Source organism: Microtus pennsylvanicus, chromosome 11 (genome assembly GCF_037038515.1).
Source record: "Microtus pennsylvanicus isolate mMicPen1 chromosome 11, mMicPen1.hap1, whole genome shotgun sequence".
Taxonomy (NCBI): Eukaryota; Metazoa; Chordata; class Mammalia; order Rodentia; family Cricetidae; genus Microtus; species Microtus pennsylvanicus.
Window position 1 is genome coordinate 34,955,915 of NC_134589.1, and position 16,262 is coordinate 34,972,176.

The following is a 16,262-nucleotide window of genomic DNA, read 5'->3' on the forward strand; positions in this document are numbered from 1 at the left end:
GCTGCTTTACACCCTTACCACCGTCGTGTTTTTCGAGTCTTTGGAGTTTCTAGAAGCTTATATTACAGAGCTCCCGTCTCATCTGCTGAAACTGTTCCTGTCCTTCCCCATCTATTAAAATGTACCACTGTTAGTAACTTTCTAAAATTTTTAGTCTGGGGATGTTACCAACAGTAACCTCAATCCTCTACTCTTTTTTGCATAACACCTTCACTTGTTTTCCTTTTGTTCTTAAAACCAGAGTTCCTTAAAAAGGTGTATAGAGCTCTGAGTGTCTGTCTCTTGCTCGGTGTCACAGATGCTTGCAATTCCCACCATTCATCTGCCTTGGGGTAAAGCCTCAACCTTGCACTCGTGATGTTTCAAGCCAAATAATTCTTTGCTATGAGGGACTGTCCCATGCATTGTTAAGGCATCTAACAATGTTGCTGGGCAGTGGTGGTGCATGCCTTTAATCCCAGGCAGAGGCAGGCTGATCTCTGTGAGTTCAGGGCCAGCCTGGTCTACAAGACCTAGTTCCAAGACAGGCACCAAAGCTACAGAGAAACCCTGTCTCGAAAAAAACCAAAAAAAAAAAAAAGAGAGACATCTAACAATGCCCTTGTCCTCTACACATTGTATACTCTTAGCAGCTCCTAGTCTGACAAGTCATTCCAGGGGCTAAAAGTATTGCTCAGCAAAATACCATTTGAGCAGCATGTTGAAACCCTAGGTTCAATCGCAAATAACAATTATCATCTTATAGACATGGATTGCTCAATTGTAAGTATAGGTCTCACATGTATAATGTCCCACGTATGCTCCCCAGCAGCACAAAAAGTGCATGTGTTTTCCACACTGGTGCCAAATGTTGTGTGTAGGGTAAACCTCATCCGTCATCCACAGTTAGATGCCCGTTAGATTTCAGCTTTTATCCTCAGAAAACCTTCTGATTTGGTCAAGTATTTCTGAGCTAGGAACCTCTCTGCACAGCAACATACAGTACATACACTTACAGTTTTGTTTTTATGTTTATGAATATATGATTACTTGTCTTGTTGCACTCCACCCCCTTTTTTTTCTGGGAGTCTTATAACCTCAAACATTCTTATGTAGTCGAGGCTGGTCTTAAACTTGTGATCCTCTGCCTCCACCTCCTGAATGCTGGAATTATAAATGTTCCCCACAAGGTTCAGTTTTATGTGGCTCTGAGGATCAAACACTCTACCAACAAGCTACCTCCCTAACCCTGATTGCATCTTTTTTCTACCAATCCATAGAGATCCCCTTTTCTGCCACCCAAGTGATGGGATGAAAGGCAAATGCCCCCATGTCTAGCTCTGTAAGCTTCCTAATACCAGAGAGCATGCTTTCTTGTTCATTGGCCTGAGCACCTGACCCCTTGACTGACACATAGCAGGCACTCAGAAAATGAGCACATGCTATCCAAATAGAAAAGTCAACAGGTCATTTGCGTACCCCTTGCTTTTTTATTTGTTTCCTCCGATTTTGGAGAGTCTAAGAAATTCTGCCATTTCTCTACAGTATATAGAAGTTGAAGTGCCTTTGGACAACTTAGTTAAAGTGTAATATATTTTGTCTTTTCAAGTCCCCAACTCCTTTCTTTTAAACTCCACTAGTCTGGTCCCTCAGATGACAGATGGCTAGTTTAGAGTACTTTCAGAGAACCCAGGTTTGGTTTCCAGCACCCACAATGATGGCTCATAACCACCTGCAACTCCAGCTCAAGGGATCTCATTCCCCTGGCCTCAATGGGCAACTTAACTAGTGCACATACCTACATGCAGACATTTACATATACATTATCAAAATTATATATAAGTCATGCAGCAGGGGCAGGCCATATCTGTGAGTCTACAGTGAGTTCCAGGACAGCCAAGGCTACACAGGGAAACCCTGTCTTGAAAAAACCAAAGATTATTTTCTCTAAAAGATAGAAAATCTGGGAATGTATCTTAAGTGTTTGCCTAGCTTGCACAAAGCCCTGGATTCGGTCCCAATGCTACATGAAACAGGTGTGGTATCAGCTGCCTTATATTCCAGGGCTCAGGAGGTTGCGTTGGGGGGTGGGGTGGGAGGGGCTGGAAATTCAAGGTCAGCTTCAATTAAGCAGAGATTGAGGCCTGACTGGCTACAAGAAATTGTCTTTTTTTTTTAAAGATGATTTTCATTCTAATACATTCAAGAGTTACTAGATTTGTGTTTTTATTGAATCAGATAGGTAGTCTTAATTTTCTAAACTGTTTTCAGACATGATAGAATTTCCTGATAGCTTTATCTTTTTCTAAGAAATAGCTGCAAGGATTGTCTCAGCTTCTGGATTAGCTATTAAGTCACATAAGTGTGGGGCAGGATTGATGGCTCGGTGGCCAAGTAAACAAACAAATTTTAAATATCTTTAAATAATGGAATTTAGATTTGACTTCATTACCAGATGCCAAAAAAAAATACTTTTTGTCAGTGATAAATTTATAATCACAATCTCTAATCAAACATGACAATATTTGATTTCCTAAGTATTGGAATACAAAATTGTTTTTGTTTTGTTTTTTCTCTTGAGACAAGGTCTCTACATAGCCCGAGCCATCCTCAAACTCACAGAGATCATCCTGCCTCTGCTAGGATTAAAGGCCTGTACAGCCATGCCTGGTTGAAATAGGAAATGTTTTTAAATACCTGTCCAAGTGGTGGTGTTGGTACGTGCCTTTAATCCCAGGAGGCAGAGGCAGGCGGATCTCAGAGTTGGAGACAAGGCTGGTCTACAGAGTGAGTTCAAGGACAGTCAGGGCTACACAGAGACACCCTGTCCCCCACCCCCAAAAAAAGATGTGTGTTAGCACTGCTATAAAAGAAAGAAGGCATGGGTTCATGAAGCTCAGGTTTGTCTGATACTAGCTGTATAGCTGAGAATGTTCTTGAATACCTTCTTTCTGTCTTTTCCTTCCTTCCTCACCCCTACTCCAGTCTGGTTTTTGTTTTTGTTTGTTTGGTTTTTGGTTTTTCGAAAGAGGTTTCTCTGTGTTGTCCTGTGTTTCTCTGTGTTGTACTGGAACTCTCTCTGTAGACTAGACTGCCCTCAAACTCAAAGATCTGCCTGCCCCTGCCTCTTGAGTGCTGGTATTGAAGGAGTGCACCACCACTGGCTGACTTGAACTGCTATTCCTGATAATATAAGTTTGGAGTAACCTAGCTAAATATGATACCCTAATTTAAATAGTGCCTATCCTCCAATTGTAATTAACAGTTTTTTTTCAATATTTATTTATTATGCATACAATATTCTGTCTGTGTGTATGTCTACAGGCCAGAAGAGGGCACCAGACCTCATTACAGATGGTTGTGAGCCACCATGTGGTTGCCAGGAATTGAACTCAGGACCTTTGGAAGAGCAGGCAATGCTCTTAACCACTGAGCCTTCTCTCCAGGCCCTGTAATTAACAGTTTTATTTCTAAGACAATTCTAGAAAGTAGTTGTCAGTATCACTAGGTTTAAGGGGAAAAGTCCTTATTATCAGCTTCTAAATCAATAGGTTGATCTGGCTATACATGTAAATAATCAGACGTACTGGATAGATCACTTACATATTCTGAGAGGTTAGGATGCAGAGAACAGCCTTCTAATTTAAGGTGTGTTTAGCAGATATATTAAGGTATATTTAGCGGGATAGAGACAGAATTCTATTGTTGTTTTTAAAGGTTTTCTTGTATGTTGTTTTGCACTCTTTGAAGAAAGTCAGAAGAAAGCATCAAAGCACCAGGAAACTTGAGAACTTGAAAGGCATTATTCTATTTCTTGTGGCCTGAATATTATTATGATGACATAAAATTGCTTTTTTTAATTGTAGACTTTCTCCATTGTGAGACCTTCACATATTTCTTGAAGTACAGAACCAAATGATAAAAATTGTAATTATAAAATGACATGTTCCAGAATTCTCACCAAATAGAGGCTAAGAATTCCCAGAAAATAACATTAAGTCTATGACTCGCAACAAGCCATATGCAGAACATTGGCTTGCTGTCAGCTTGCCAGGGTCTTATTGGAAGACAAAGTCCCCAGTTTTACCACACAAGAGAAGTTTCCATAACTCAAGTCATTGAACTCGAGGGCTGGGGGATGGGGTTGGCTGGAACAGGGACTTTTTACCAGATACAGAATGTTCCATGCTCTTCTTTGCTGTCTCCTATTTTTGAGTTAACTTGGTGTTTGACCTCAGAGTCAGGCTTGCCTGTGGCAAGAGAGATGATTTGAACCAGTTAGTAATTAAGCTGAAATCGGAATGTTGTTTCCTGTTCCTCCTCTATGGAAAGCAGTTAGAATGAGCCATGTCAGTCTAGACCATGGGAGGAAAAACACAACCTTTGCTTTTTGTTGTTTCTGTTTGAGTTTGTTGTTGTTGTTGTTTGATGTCTTGTTGTTGAGAGAGGGTCTCCTTGTGTGGCCTGGGCTGGCCTGGAACTCACTTTGTGTAAACCAGGCTGACCTTGAACTCACTAGAATTCTGCCTGGGATTGTATGCCCCTGGCCACCTTGCCTGACTATCTTTTCAATCTAAAATGTAAACTAGTTCATGTCTCTGATTCTTTTTGACATTTATAATTATGAAATAATTTTCTTAAAAGGCTATTGAAGTCTGGACTACAAGCATTCATTTCTGGGAAAGGATAAACAAAGTTTAGGCCCGGCTTCAGGGATCCAGTTCTACACACTACTTTTAAAGTGACCTTCCTCTGGTGACAAGAGCAGCCCTTCTTATGTCTGCGGTAGTCTAGAGAAACCCTTCAGCGTTTCTGTCATAGACTCCGGGGTGTGTCATAATTAGACTGTCAAAGAGAAACAGCTATCAGCATTTTAGTGGAGTAGTACAGCTGAAAACCAGTTATGTTAGACGTGTCGAGTTTACAGGGTAAGGGGATTACCCTATAAATACTCCTTAGATACATACAGGGCTGGAGAGATGTCTTAGTGACTAACAGCACTTGCTGGTTTTTCAGTGGACCCAGGCTCTGTTCCTAGAACACATGTTGGGTGAGGCACAACTGTCTGTAACTATCTTCATGGGATCCATACCTTCTTAGGCACCTGTGCATACATACATGCACTCAGGCACACACACATACACATTAAAAAAAAAACTTCAAGAAAAAAGAAAGTACAGGGCTGGAGAGATGGCTCAGTGGTTAAGAGCATTGCCTGCTCTTCCAAAGGTCCTGAGTTCAATTCCCAGCAACCACATGGTGGCTCACAACCATCTGTAATGAGGTCTGGTGCCCTCTTCTGGCCTGTAGACATACACACAGACAGAATATTGTATATATAATAAATAAATAAATAAATAAATAAATATAAAAAAAAGAAAGAAAAAAGAAAGTACAATTTGCAACTGAGTATGGTGGTATACACATGATGGAGAAAGGAGAAAATTAAAAGGAGGCTGGAAAAAAATGATAAAAATATAAAAACTAGCTAGGTGTGATACTGAATACACGCCTTCAGTCCCTATACTCTGGAGACAGAGGCAGGTGGATCTCTGAGTTCGAGGCCAGCCTGGTTTCCATAACAAGTTTTAGGATAGTCAGAGCAACATAAAGAGAAAATATCAATAGAAATAGGTCAGAATTCTTGCCTGATAGCTCACCCCTGTAATCTTAGCACTTAGAAAGCTGAGACAGGAGGATTTCCATGATTTCCAGGTCATTCTGACCTACAGAATATTACTCTGTCTCCAATAAAAGCAACCTGATGCATTGGTTAGCCTCTCTGCTTTGAAAACTGAAATGAAGATGCATTTCTAAGATGAGCTGAGGCCGCACAATAGAAGGCAGTGGAGGGCCAGTCTCAATCAGCTGTTTGAATGAGACCAGAAGGATTGTTTTTCCCATCACAGCAGACCACTCCTTCAACTCCTCCTTCATTCACTGGCAGAGTCCCCTTTGCCCTTCATTCTCAGGTCTGCATTCTGCTGGAGAGAGTAGCAGCTAATGTTCTGGTTCTTACAGGAAACAACCCCAAATGTTCAAAAGCAAAACCCTGTGTGCTAGAAACTCACTGAGGCAGTAGCAACCATGCTCCTGAAGTTTCTGTCTTCCAGCAAGCCTGGAAGAAAGGGTGGTTTCATGTGTATAATAATACCACCAGCTACACAGTGAGCTAATTTGAATACAAAAGAAGTTTTAACTGTTACAGAGGGGCACACATGCAAATGCAATTCAAGATGTTTTAATCCCAAACCCTGAGGTTGAATCACGGCAAATTTTAGAAGGTGCCAGAGACTATCAGTCCAAACAAGTCATATAAGAAGCCCTGAATTTTTAAGTGTAGTATGTAATTCTCACTCTGGATTTATTTTATGTTGGAGTACTCTTCCAAAATCCTGGTGAATAAAGAAACCACAGTTCAGGTCCAAAAAGGAAGTAAATTATACAAGTCACCAATTTCCCCGTTATATATCAGCTTCATAGATTATATTCTGTGTTCAATTACTAGACCTTCTTTTTACTAGGTTAAAATGTTTATCTTTCTCTGGGCAGTAGCATCACATGCCTTTAATCCCAGCACTCGGGAGATAGATATCTGTGAGTTCCAGGACAACCTGGGCTCCACAGAGAAACCGTGCCTCAGAACACCAAACCCACAGTGCTGGTTTTCAGTCTGTGCCCGTCCACTCTTGCTCTTGCATTATTAGGTCATAGCTGAGGTCTTCTGATTTCTCCCTCTAATCTCTGAGGGCAGGACTGCTGTAAATATTAGTGCAGGCCTAGGAGATGGCCTTTGGCTTCTTCACAAGGCTTCTTGATAAATTCCCCCACTCTTTGTAAGGAGTCTACCTTCATAGGAGGATGTCGGGTAATCTGTCATTGTTGAATAAGGCCAGGAGTCTGAGGTTGGTTCTGAGTCACTATGAATAGAGCTCTAGTATTGGTTGGTCCCCAGGGAAACTGGTGGTTAAATACTGTGAGAATCTTTATCAGACAGGAAATGACAACTCATTAAAATACTAACCGTTAAGCCTGTTTAGATCACTCACTGTCTGGGGAGAGTGAGAAGGAAAATTTAACCCTACAGTGTTTGACTAGAGTGTACCTATTTCTAAAAACAGAATTATTTACAAGTCTCTTACCAAGAAAGAGACTTAACTCCTCGTTATGTAGAAGACAGGTCTGCATATGATGGAAGCAGAGTGGAAAGGGCCTCCTATTTATCCCTAAGCACATCCCATTGTTCCCTTAAATGTCCGGCTCATTCTGTTCAGAAGACTTGAGAGCTCTAGGCTAGCCTGCACTCACCTGTCCACCGCCATCACCCCCGCAGAAGAAGAGAGGGGAGATAGTTTTCTACTTAGGGCTGTGTTCCTATGCTTCTGGACTGCACCCAGCTGTCTTGTAAGTAATAGAATTCTCCAGGAAATCTAGGTGGATGCCCCTAACCCCAGCACTTAAGGAGCCCAGGTAGGAGAATGTGTATTCAAGGCCCACCTGGACTATATTTTGAGACGCTGTCTCAAAAAACAACCGAACAAAAAGTGCAAGGAAGAATTCTCTAAAGCCAGAGGATAAATTTCATTTACTAATTGAATCCAGAAAATTCTTAAGACAAAAGCTTTCTGTTCAAACACAGGTTTGGCTGTTCAGATTCCTAAAAAGCTCTTTATAGCTGTCCATTAGAAAGACAAGATAGCTGGACGATAGTGGTGTACGCCTTTAATCCCAGCACTTGGGAGGCAGAGGCAGGCCGATCTCTGTGAGTTCGAGACCAGCCTAGTCTACAAGAGCTAGTTCCAGGACAGGCTCCAAAAGCTACAGAGAAACCCTGTCTCGAAGAAACAGAAAAACAACAAAAAAAAAAGACAAAATAATGTTGGACACAACAGTACACACCTGTAATCTCAGCACTCGAGAGGCAGGGTCAGGTGGGTCTCTGTGAGTTCTAGCAAGACAGCCTATGTAGAGGGAGGGGGAAGAGAGGAGATTGATTTTGTAGGAATAGCTTGCTCTCCTCCTGGACATTTCGTCTGCTAATTAAGCCTTAAAATGGATTTTAGAAGCGTGTGGTGGCGGCGCACGCCTTTAATCCCAGTATTCCGGGAGGCAGAGGCAGGCAAATCTCTTTGAGTTCCAGGACAGCCAGAGATACACAGAGAAACCTTGCCTTGAAAAGCCAAAAATAGGAGAGGGGGGGGGATTTTAGAAGGCAGATGTGGCCCATTCTTCTGATCTTAGCACTTGGGATGTGATAGGCAGGAGGACCAGGCATTCACGAGCATTCCTAGCTATGCTCCAAGCCAATCTGGGCTACATGCAACCTTGTCTCGAGCCAGTAAGACGGCTCAGTGTGTAAGAGCACTTGATGCCAAACATGATGACCCAAGTTGTGTCCCTAAGACCATTTGTGAGTTTTCAACGACCCCCATGTTCAGACCTTGAGATGATTACTGTCTGGAACTCAGCAGAGGGCTGCTAGATAACTTAGCCTCAGAGTGGTGCACAGAGAAATCACCTTATACCCATAATTTCCTATTTCGGACCCATGTCAGTATGTTTTTTACAGTAAGATATAATTTATATGCTGAGATCCTGGGGGAAGTTCATTCATGTCCCCTGCAGTAGTCAGAGGAATTTCTACTGCTTAACAAAATAGTACATTTTTGCTGGTTTGGCTTTGGGGTTTTTTGTTTTATTTTTGTTTGTTTGTTTGTTTGTTTTGGTGGAGACACGTTGAGACAGACAAGTTCTCTCTTTGTAGCTCTGACTGTCCTGGAGGACACTATGTAGAGTAGGCTGACCTCTGTCTCCCAAGTGCTGAGATTAAAGGCTTATGCCACCATGCCCAGCATGTGTGTGTGTGTGTGTGTGTGTGTGTGTGTGTGTGTGTGTGTGTGTACGACAATTTATAGAAGTCGGTGTTCTTTCCACCTTGGACCAAGCATGGGCTGTCAGGCTTGTGGACAAGCACCTAACCCACTGAGCATTCTGGATGGCCTTATTTGACAAGCTTTCACCGTGTACTCTAGCCTGATCTAGAACTTGCTATCCTCCTGCCTCAGTTTGCCCAGTGCAGGTTTTATAGGCATGTTCTCTCATTTTCAGCAAAACAGTATTTTTTTCAGCTCATATTTCTATTAAGTACAATGCCCCCATGTCACAACAATACACTAGCAAAAAGCACATTTGACTAGGAAAGTCCAAACAGAGTCGTGAGTGTAAGGAAAGGCTCAGTTTCATAGCAGGGTCTAGCTTGGCTGTTCTCCCCATGATGGAGAAGTAACTCAAAGGTACTTAAGTGTGGTTTTATATGTAGTGAACCAACTTGAAACAAAGTTTAGAAGAATGCCCATGAATAATAATAATAATAACTGATGGATTCTAGTGTACTTGGAAAAAGTATAGGACCTGTATTAAGCAACAAATGACAACTTGCACATTATGGAATAGTCATCCCACCCACTCTTCCCCAACCTCTGCCAGCTCTGGGGCTTCCTCAGGACTGACCGTTCCTGGCGTATCTGAGAACAGAAGGTAATGCAAGCCTTTATGAGGAGATAGAAGAGAGTTCAGAATGCGCAGTCTTGTTAGAGACATGAATAGAGTTAAATGTGCTCTAAAAATTATTTTAAAAATAAAAGTTTACTTACAAACTGGTCAGGACTCTTTTCTTCCCCTCATGTTATTTTGAGTGTATTTATTATTTGTATTGTTTGGTTTGAGATGGGGTCTCACACTATTGTCCAGGCTGTGGCCACTGTGGCCTCAAACTTGAGCATTTCTCCCGCCTCATCCTCTTAGGTGCTGCAATTATAGGTGTGAGACACTACATACAGATGGTTTCTCTTCTTTCTTCTTTTTATAACAGTAATTACTGTTTGCCAAGAAGTTTGACTTCTGTCTGTGCTAACATATACTTAGGTCCAAAACCATGGGAAACAGTCATCTTAAATCAAGTTTGAGTTCTGAGCTTTAGAGTTTCTTGGGGGTTTTCTTTTAAGAGTTTATGATTGGTTTTTGTTGTTTAGTTTTGTTGGTTCTTTTTTTTATTTCTTCCCCCTTGTTCTAAAAGTCAGTAACAAGAAACAAAATATCAAATCCTACCATTCACAAAAAAAAAAAAAATTAGTTTGGGGGATGGGTTATTTATTTATTTTCAGGGCAGGATTTCTCTGTGTAACCCTGGCTACACTGGGACTCATTTTGTAGGCCAGGCTGACCTCCATTTCGGAAGTTCCCTCTGCTTCCCAAGTCATCCACAAAATTTTTTATCCATGCCCCCCCCCCCCCCCCCGCTGTAGACCAGGCTGGCCTCGAACTCACAGAGATCCGCCTGCCTCTGCCACCCAAGTGCTGGGATTAAAGGCGTGCGCCACCACCGCCCAGCAGTAAATAGCTATTTATAAAGCTAGTTAAAGTTAAGTACTAAAGCATAGTTCTGCTTGTATTTGTTCTTCTTCAACGTTGTATTCCTCTGTATCACCAAACTAGTTCTTTGAACTCTTTGAACTCCACCACCTAATGGCAGGTGGAGGACTTCACCCTGAGGGTTGACATAAAGAGTTCTGAGCTGTGTGCACAAGGGGACGCTGAACTGTAATGTGTTGTAATCACACACACTCATATACGCGTGCATGCGCGCACACCTGCAAGCACACTACTCCTAGCGTGTCAGAATAGACTCTTGCTTCTAGTCTCCTGCTCACACATAACTTGAGGAATGAATTTATGGACTGTTGTAGTTTGTTTTAAATGTGTGTTAAGAGTGACAGCTGTGGCTAAGGATGTAGCTCTGCTGGTCGGGTGTTTTCCTAGCATCATGAAGCTAGGAATCCAATCCCAGCCTTGAATAAATAGGGTGTAGAGGTGCAGGCCTGTAATCCCAGCACTCTGGAGGTAGAGTGAAGTCTAGGTTGAATAATAAGTTCTAGCCTAGCCTGAGCTGCTTGAGCCCTGGTCTGAAAAGACGGGGAGATGGGGGGAGTGGGCCGTAGAAAGATGGCTTAGTGGTAAAAGTACTTGTTGCAATGGTTTTTTGTCTTTCTTTCAAAAACTCTGGGACAAGAATACGTTGTGATGCTGGGCATGGTAGCACACGCCTTTACTCCCAGCACTTGGGAAGCAGGGGGAGGAGCTCTGAGTTCCCGGACAATACAGAGAAACCCTGTCTCCTGTGAGATGGCTTAGCAGGTTGAGATGCCTAACATCCTGAGTTAGAATGATAGGACCCACGCAGGAGGAGGAAGGAAAGAACCAAGAGTTGTCCTCTGTTGGACATGGTAGAACGTATCTGTTTAATCCCCCGCACTCAGAAAGCAGAAGCAGGCAGGTCTCTGTGAATTTCAGGCCATCCAGGGCTTTAGTGAAACTTTATCTTAACAAAAGAGTGAGAAAGAACTGGTGGTGAGATTGCTCAGAAGTTAGGAGCCCTGTTGGGCATGTAGAGGGTTCAGTTCCCAGCACCCACATGCTGACTCACAGTTCCAGGGGATCCAGAGCCCTTTTCTGGCATCCTGTGGCACCCTACACACGCAAATATATACATGCAGGTAAAAGCTCATTTAAGCTGGGCGGTGGTGGCACACAGCACTCAGGAAACAGAGGCAGGCAAATCTCTGTGAGTTTGAGACCAGCATGGTCCACAAGAGCTAGTTCCAGGACAGGCTCCAAAGCTACAGAGAAACCCTGTCTCAAAAAAGAAAGAAAGAAAGAAAGAAAGAAAGAAAGAAAGAAAGAAAGAAAGAAAGAAAGAAAGAAAGAAAGAAAGAAAGAAAGAAAGAGAGAGAGAGGGGGGGGGGGAAGGAAGGAAAGTAAGGCCGCCTGCCTGAACTGACCCATGAAGAGGAGTGAGTCTCCCAGCTCTTGTGCACCTGTTTCATTCAAAGTCAGTGTATCTGTCCACACATTTTCTTTTCTTTTTCTGTTTTTTTCTTTTTTTGAAACAAGGCTGTCCTGGAACTCACTCTGTAGACTGGGCTGGCCTCAAACTTAGAGAGATCTGCCTGCCTCTGCCTCCTGAGTGCTGGGACTGCATGAGTGGGAGAATTCGCCAGCTGCACTTTGTTTTGAGATGTTTATTTGAGTTGGCTATCCCTTTTCTATATCATGGACACAAAGCAGAGACTCGTGTAAGTGTTCAGTGATTAATAGGTAATTGAATGAAAGGAAAGAAATGGAATGTCCAGCAGCTGGGAAGCTGTTACTGTAAAAAAAAAAAAAAAAGAAAGAAAGAAAAGAAAAAAAGAAAAGTCTTCTTTTGTTCTTCTGCTCTTGTAAACAGCAACTTAATTGTTCCAGAAAAAAAGAGTTCATTGGAGTCAGTACTCTTCTCAGTAGCACTGGGCACTGCACACGTGCGCCTTCCGCACTCTCACTGGCCCTAGAGAAAATATAGGCTTGTTTGCCTGTTAGCAAATAAGACAGATGAGAAAGTAAAGGGTACAGGAAATAAGGATGTTTACTTTTTCAAAACTGCCCCCACAGTCCCATTTTAAAAAGCCTGTTAGCTATCAAAAGAAAAAGAGACCTGGTAGCCTGGGAGCTTCAGTTGCCAGACCGGTTTTACAGCACTGGCTCCACGGACTCTGGGGAGCTTGCTTGGTCCAGAGCCTTATCAGAGAGAGCTATCCAGACATCTTGGAACAGGCTGTTTAGTAATGTACAGAAGTTTCTGTGCAAACATCCATCATAAGCCGTGAAATGATTCAAGGTCCGTACTTCCTTCTTTGTTCCTTTGTTAATCACTGACTTCTGGGGAGGGGGAGGTGCCTTCCGAATGTGCTAATGCATTCTTTTTGGATAAGGATGACGCAGGGATTGTCCTAATAAGGACTTGGATTGAGAAAGCACCTCCCACCCCCCCACACACACTCACTACACCCCCACCCCCTCCTGAGAAGATGGGACAGTCAGAGGGAGGGAGGGCAGTTTCTTTTTTAACTAGAGATGACACAAGCATAAGTCATTTCCTTATTAATCGGTTTAAACCAGTTCTTACAGGAACTAGTGGTGATAAATGTGGGACTTCTCAGAAGTCATTCATTTTATTCTTTGTGCCACACCAGTGTGCAGTCTCCGCCGCGCTGCGCTCACTCGGCGGCTCTGGGCTCGCATTCCTAGTTTCTCCCAGATATGTTAATGTTTGAAGTTGTTTGAAGGAGGATTTTTATCCACTAGCCACGCTTCAGGGGATTGTTTCTGCTCTGTTTGTCATAGTTTGTTCTTTTTATGCAATCCCTGCTTTTTTTTTTTTAGGCTGGGGGGGGGGTTGGTAAATGGATTTTCTTTAACGTTTCTCTTGCTTTTCTTCCCAAATGTGTCTTTGCTTGTGCTTTGGTACCTGCTTCCAGTGCTGTTCCCGGCATAGGTCCGTCTCTGCAGAAACCTTTTCAGGAGTACCTGGAGGCGCAGCGGCAGAAGCTCCACCACCGAAGCGAAGTGGGCAGCCCACAGGTGAGGACCCTCTTCTGGCTTCCCCCACTCAGCAGCTTCAGACTCAAATTCGATTCTCTTCTCTCCCGGTTTCTAGGCAGAGTGAGTGAGGCTGTTGTCAGTGTGTTAGCAGGAGTTGGGGCACTGTGTATTCTCCACCGGGGAATGTGTCTTTGTGTCTCTCGGGGGTTTTCAGAAACAAGACTAGGGTAATTGAAGACAGTGGTTCTGTTGTGTACAGTGTTGTCTTGATCTTAATTGAGTTATTACATACACTTCCAGATCGGGTAAAATCGTTAGAAATTTTACCATCACCAAGTATTAGGTAACATGAACATGAATATCCTTTTTCATTTCTGCTGTGAGAAAGCCACTGTTTGCTTTCTTCTTTTTACTTTTTCAAATAAAACAAGCCTCCTACCACAGCTGACCCTTCTAACTTGAATAAACTAAGCCTGACCGTTTTGTCAGCAGTTCTAAGGCAGAGAGGAAAGAACCAGCAGGGATAAGGAGCAACCTGAACCAAGAAGCCGGGAGGAAAGCGGTTGTTTTCATTGACTTTAGACTTCCTGTAGCCCTTTGCTGCCGTCAGTCGTCCACACGGCTTCCATTCATGTGTTAAAAGCAGCTCTAACTTAAAACAAAGCTTGAGGTTTTTTTCCCCTCCCCAGCAAGATCTGCAAGGCAGCTGTAGAGAGTGGACTCTAACCAAACCACTGTTCCCGGGGTCCAGTATAAAAGAATAGCCATCCTCCCCCACTCCCTAAACTATACAAGTTAGCATCAGCTGTGCATCCAGCAGAGTGAACTCAGGGAGGCCAAGTGTAAATTTCAGGATACCTAAAGAACGGTATCGAATTGTTTGGGTTGTCTAGGCAACCCTCAAGTTCTCATCATTTCTCTTGAAGTATTGTAAGTAATATCCTTCTGGCTGTTGAACGGTAGAAAGCCTTTTTCTTGAATTGTTCTGCTTTCTCTCCTGCAGGGAGAAAACTGGTTGTCCTGGATGTTTGAGAAGCTGGTCGTGGTCATGGTGTGTTACTTTATCCTGTCTATCATTAACTCCATGGCACAAAGTTACGCCAAACGAGTCCAGCAGCGCTTGAACTCAGAGGAGAAAACTAAATAAGCAGAGAAAGTTTTTATCTCCATGAGTTAGCATGGAGGGGTCCTGCTTCACATTGGGAGAGCTTTAACCAGGAAGGAAGATCCCCTTTTCCAGCCTGTATTGATTTTTAAAACATTCTTCCCGAAGCAGTTTAGTCCGTCTTTTACACTGACATACTTTTCCTTATGTGTTAAGGTAAGGTCTCCACCCTCCGTCCAATCCACATTGTATTTCCTTAGGGTGGATGCGATGCTATGCTGCAGACGCAACAAAAATTGCCCTTCTCTTACTTTCAAAGGGCCCACATGGTACAATTGGAGAACTCCTGCCAGGCTAAACGTTCTAAAATATGTTAAATATGACAGGCTTTTTAGGCTTGTCACAAATGATTGTTTTTTTCTAAGTCATCAAATGTATATAAGTTATATATATTGGATAGCAGTTTTGCATGTCTATCATGGAACAATTTAATATGCCTTCCTTTCCCACCCTCAAAAAAAGGCCATTTTATGATGCATTGCACACCCTCTGGGGAAATTGATCTTTAAATTTTGAGACAGGTATAAGGAAAATCTGGTTGGTGTCTCACAAATGAGTACACTATTTTTTATTCTGTATATTTAGAATGAAGTCATGAAAAACTTTATAAAGACATCTTTGATCATTCCGAAATTGTGTCCGTTTTCTTTAGTGCTATGGTTTTTTGCTTCTTTTTCACTTCTACCAAGTGAGTTGCAGCCTTGCCAAATATACTTAAAACTAGAATTGCCTAAGCTTTAATTGATTGCCTCAAAGAACCACCACCAAGATATCTTGTTATGCTGGACCCAGAGAGTGAAGTTCACCTAGCATGGGAATCTCTTGCTTTATATTAAAAAAAGAAGTAGTGATGTATAACTCAAAGGGCACTAGTGAGAACCATCTTTCATGTTGGTGTTCGTTTTAGCCGTTTGTATCTAACATTAACAGGTGGAAGTTTACTTCTGTGTGTTTCTGTGTTTTATTCTTAATGTGATTTTCCTTTGACATTTTTCTGATTGACCCTATTCATTTTGTTTTGCTTGGTAGGAAAATAAACCACTTTCTTTCCTAGAATTGGTGTTAAGCCTCGGCAGACCAGAGATGCTTGCTTTGCTTTAAGTCCTGCCTGGGCACCTCTTGCTTGCCAACCGTCGTGACATCTGCATGGCTGTACCACCTTGTCGGGTAGCTTATCAGACTGATGTTGACTGTTGAATCTCATGGCAACAGCAGTCGATGGGCTGTCTGACATTTTGGTATCTTTCATCTGATCATCCACATCAAATGTTTTCATTCAAACATAACCCCGCCTCATGGTTTACAGTCAATAATATGGTCCTTACATCTAATGACACTTGAAGGTACTGCAGCAGTATCGAGAGAAGACTAACTAGGAAATTGGGGTAGTAACGATCAAAACTAAATAAATAAAATGAAAAGTGATCTTGCCTCATGGATTTTGGAAAGGTTGTTACTTAACTTTGTTTTTGGTTGACTGGTTGATTTTTGTTTGGTTGGGTTGTTTTGGTTTTGGTTTTTTCAGGGACTGATCAAACTTGAAAAGCAGTACCCAAATTAACAGATGGATTATTTACTTACTTACTTACTTACTTATTTGTTTATTTGAGGGAAGGTCTCACTGTGTAGTCCAGGCTAGTCTTGAACTCAAAAGTGCTGGGCTTAGACCAATATAATTTATATAGTCTTGGCTATCTAACAT

At 42.3% G+C, this 16,262-nt stretch overlaps 1 protein-coding gene across 2 annotated transcripts in view; it reads left to right on the top strand.

The window, feature by feature from the left end:
* Vmp1 (vacuole membrane protein 1) overlaps nucleotides 1–15,193 on the top strand; it is a 96,992-nt gene extending 81,799 nt beyond the window's left edge. For both annotated transcript variants that reach the window (XM_075991217.1, XM_075991218.1), the window contains exons 11-12: nucleotides 13,332–13,434; nucleotides 14,399–15,193. In XM_075991217.1, coding sequence (XP_075847332.1) covers nucleotides 13,332–13,434; nucleotides 14,399–14,542 — 247 coding nt within the window. In that variant the 3' untranslated portion in view covers nucleotides 14,543–15,193. The remainder of the gene's footprint in view (nucleotides 1–13,331; nucleotides 13,435–14,398) is intronic.
* The last annotated feature ends 1,069 nt before the right edge of the window (nucleotides 15,194–16,262 follow it).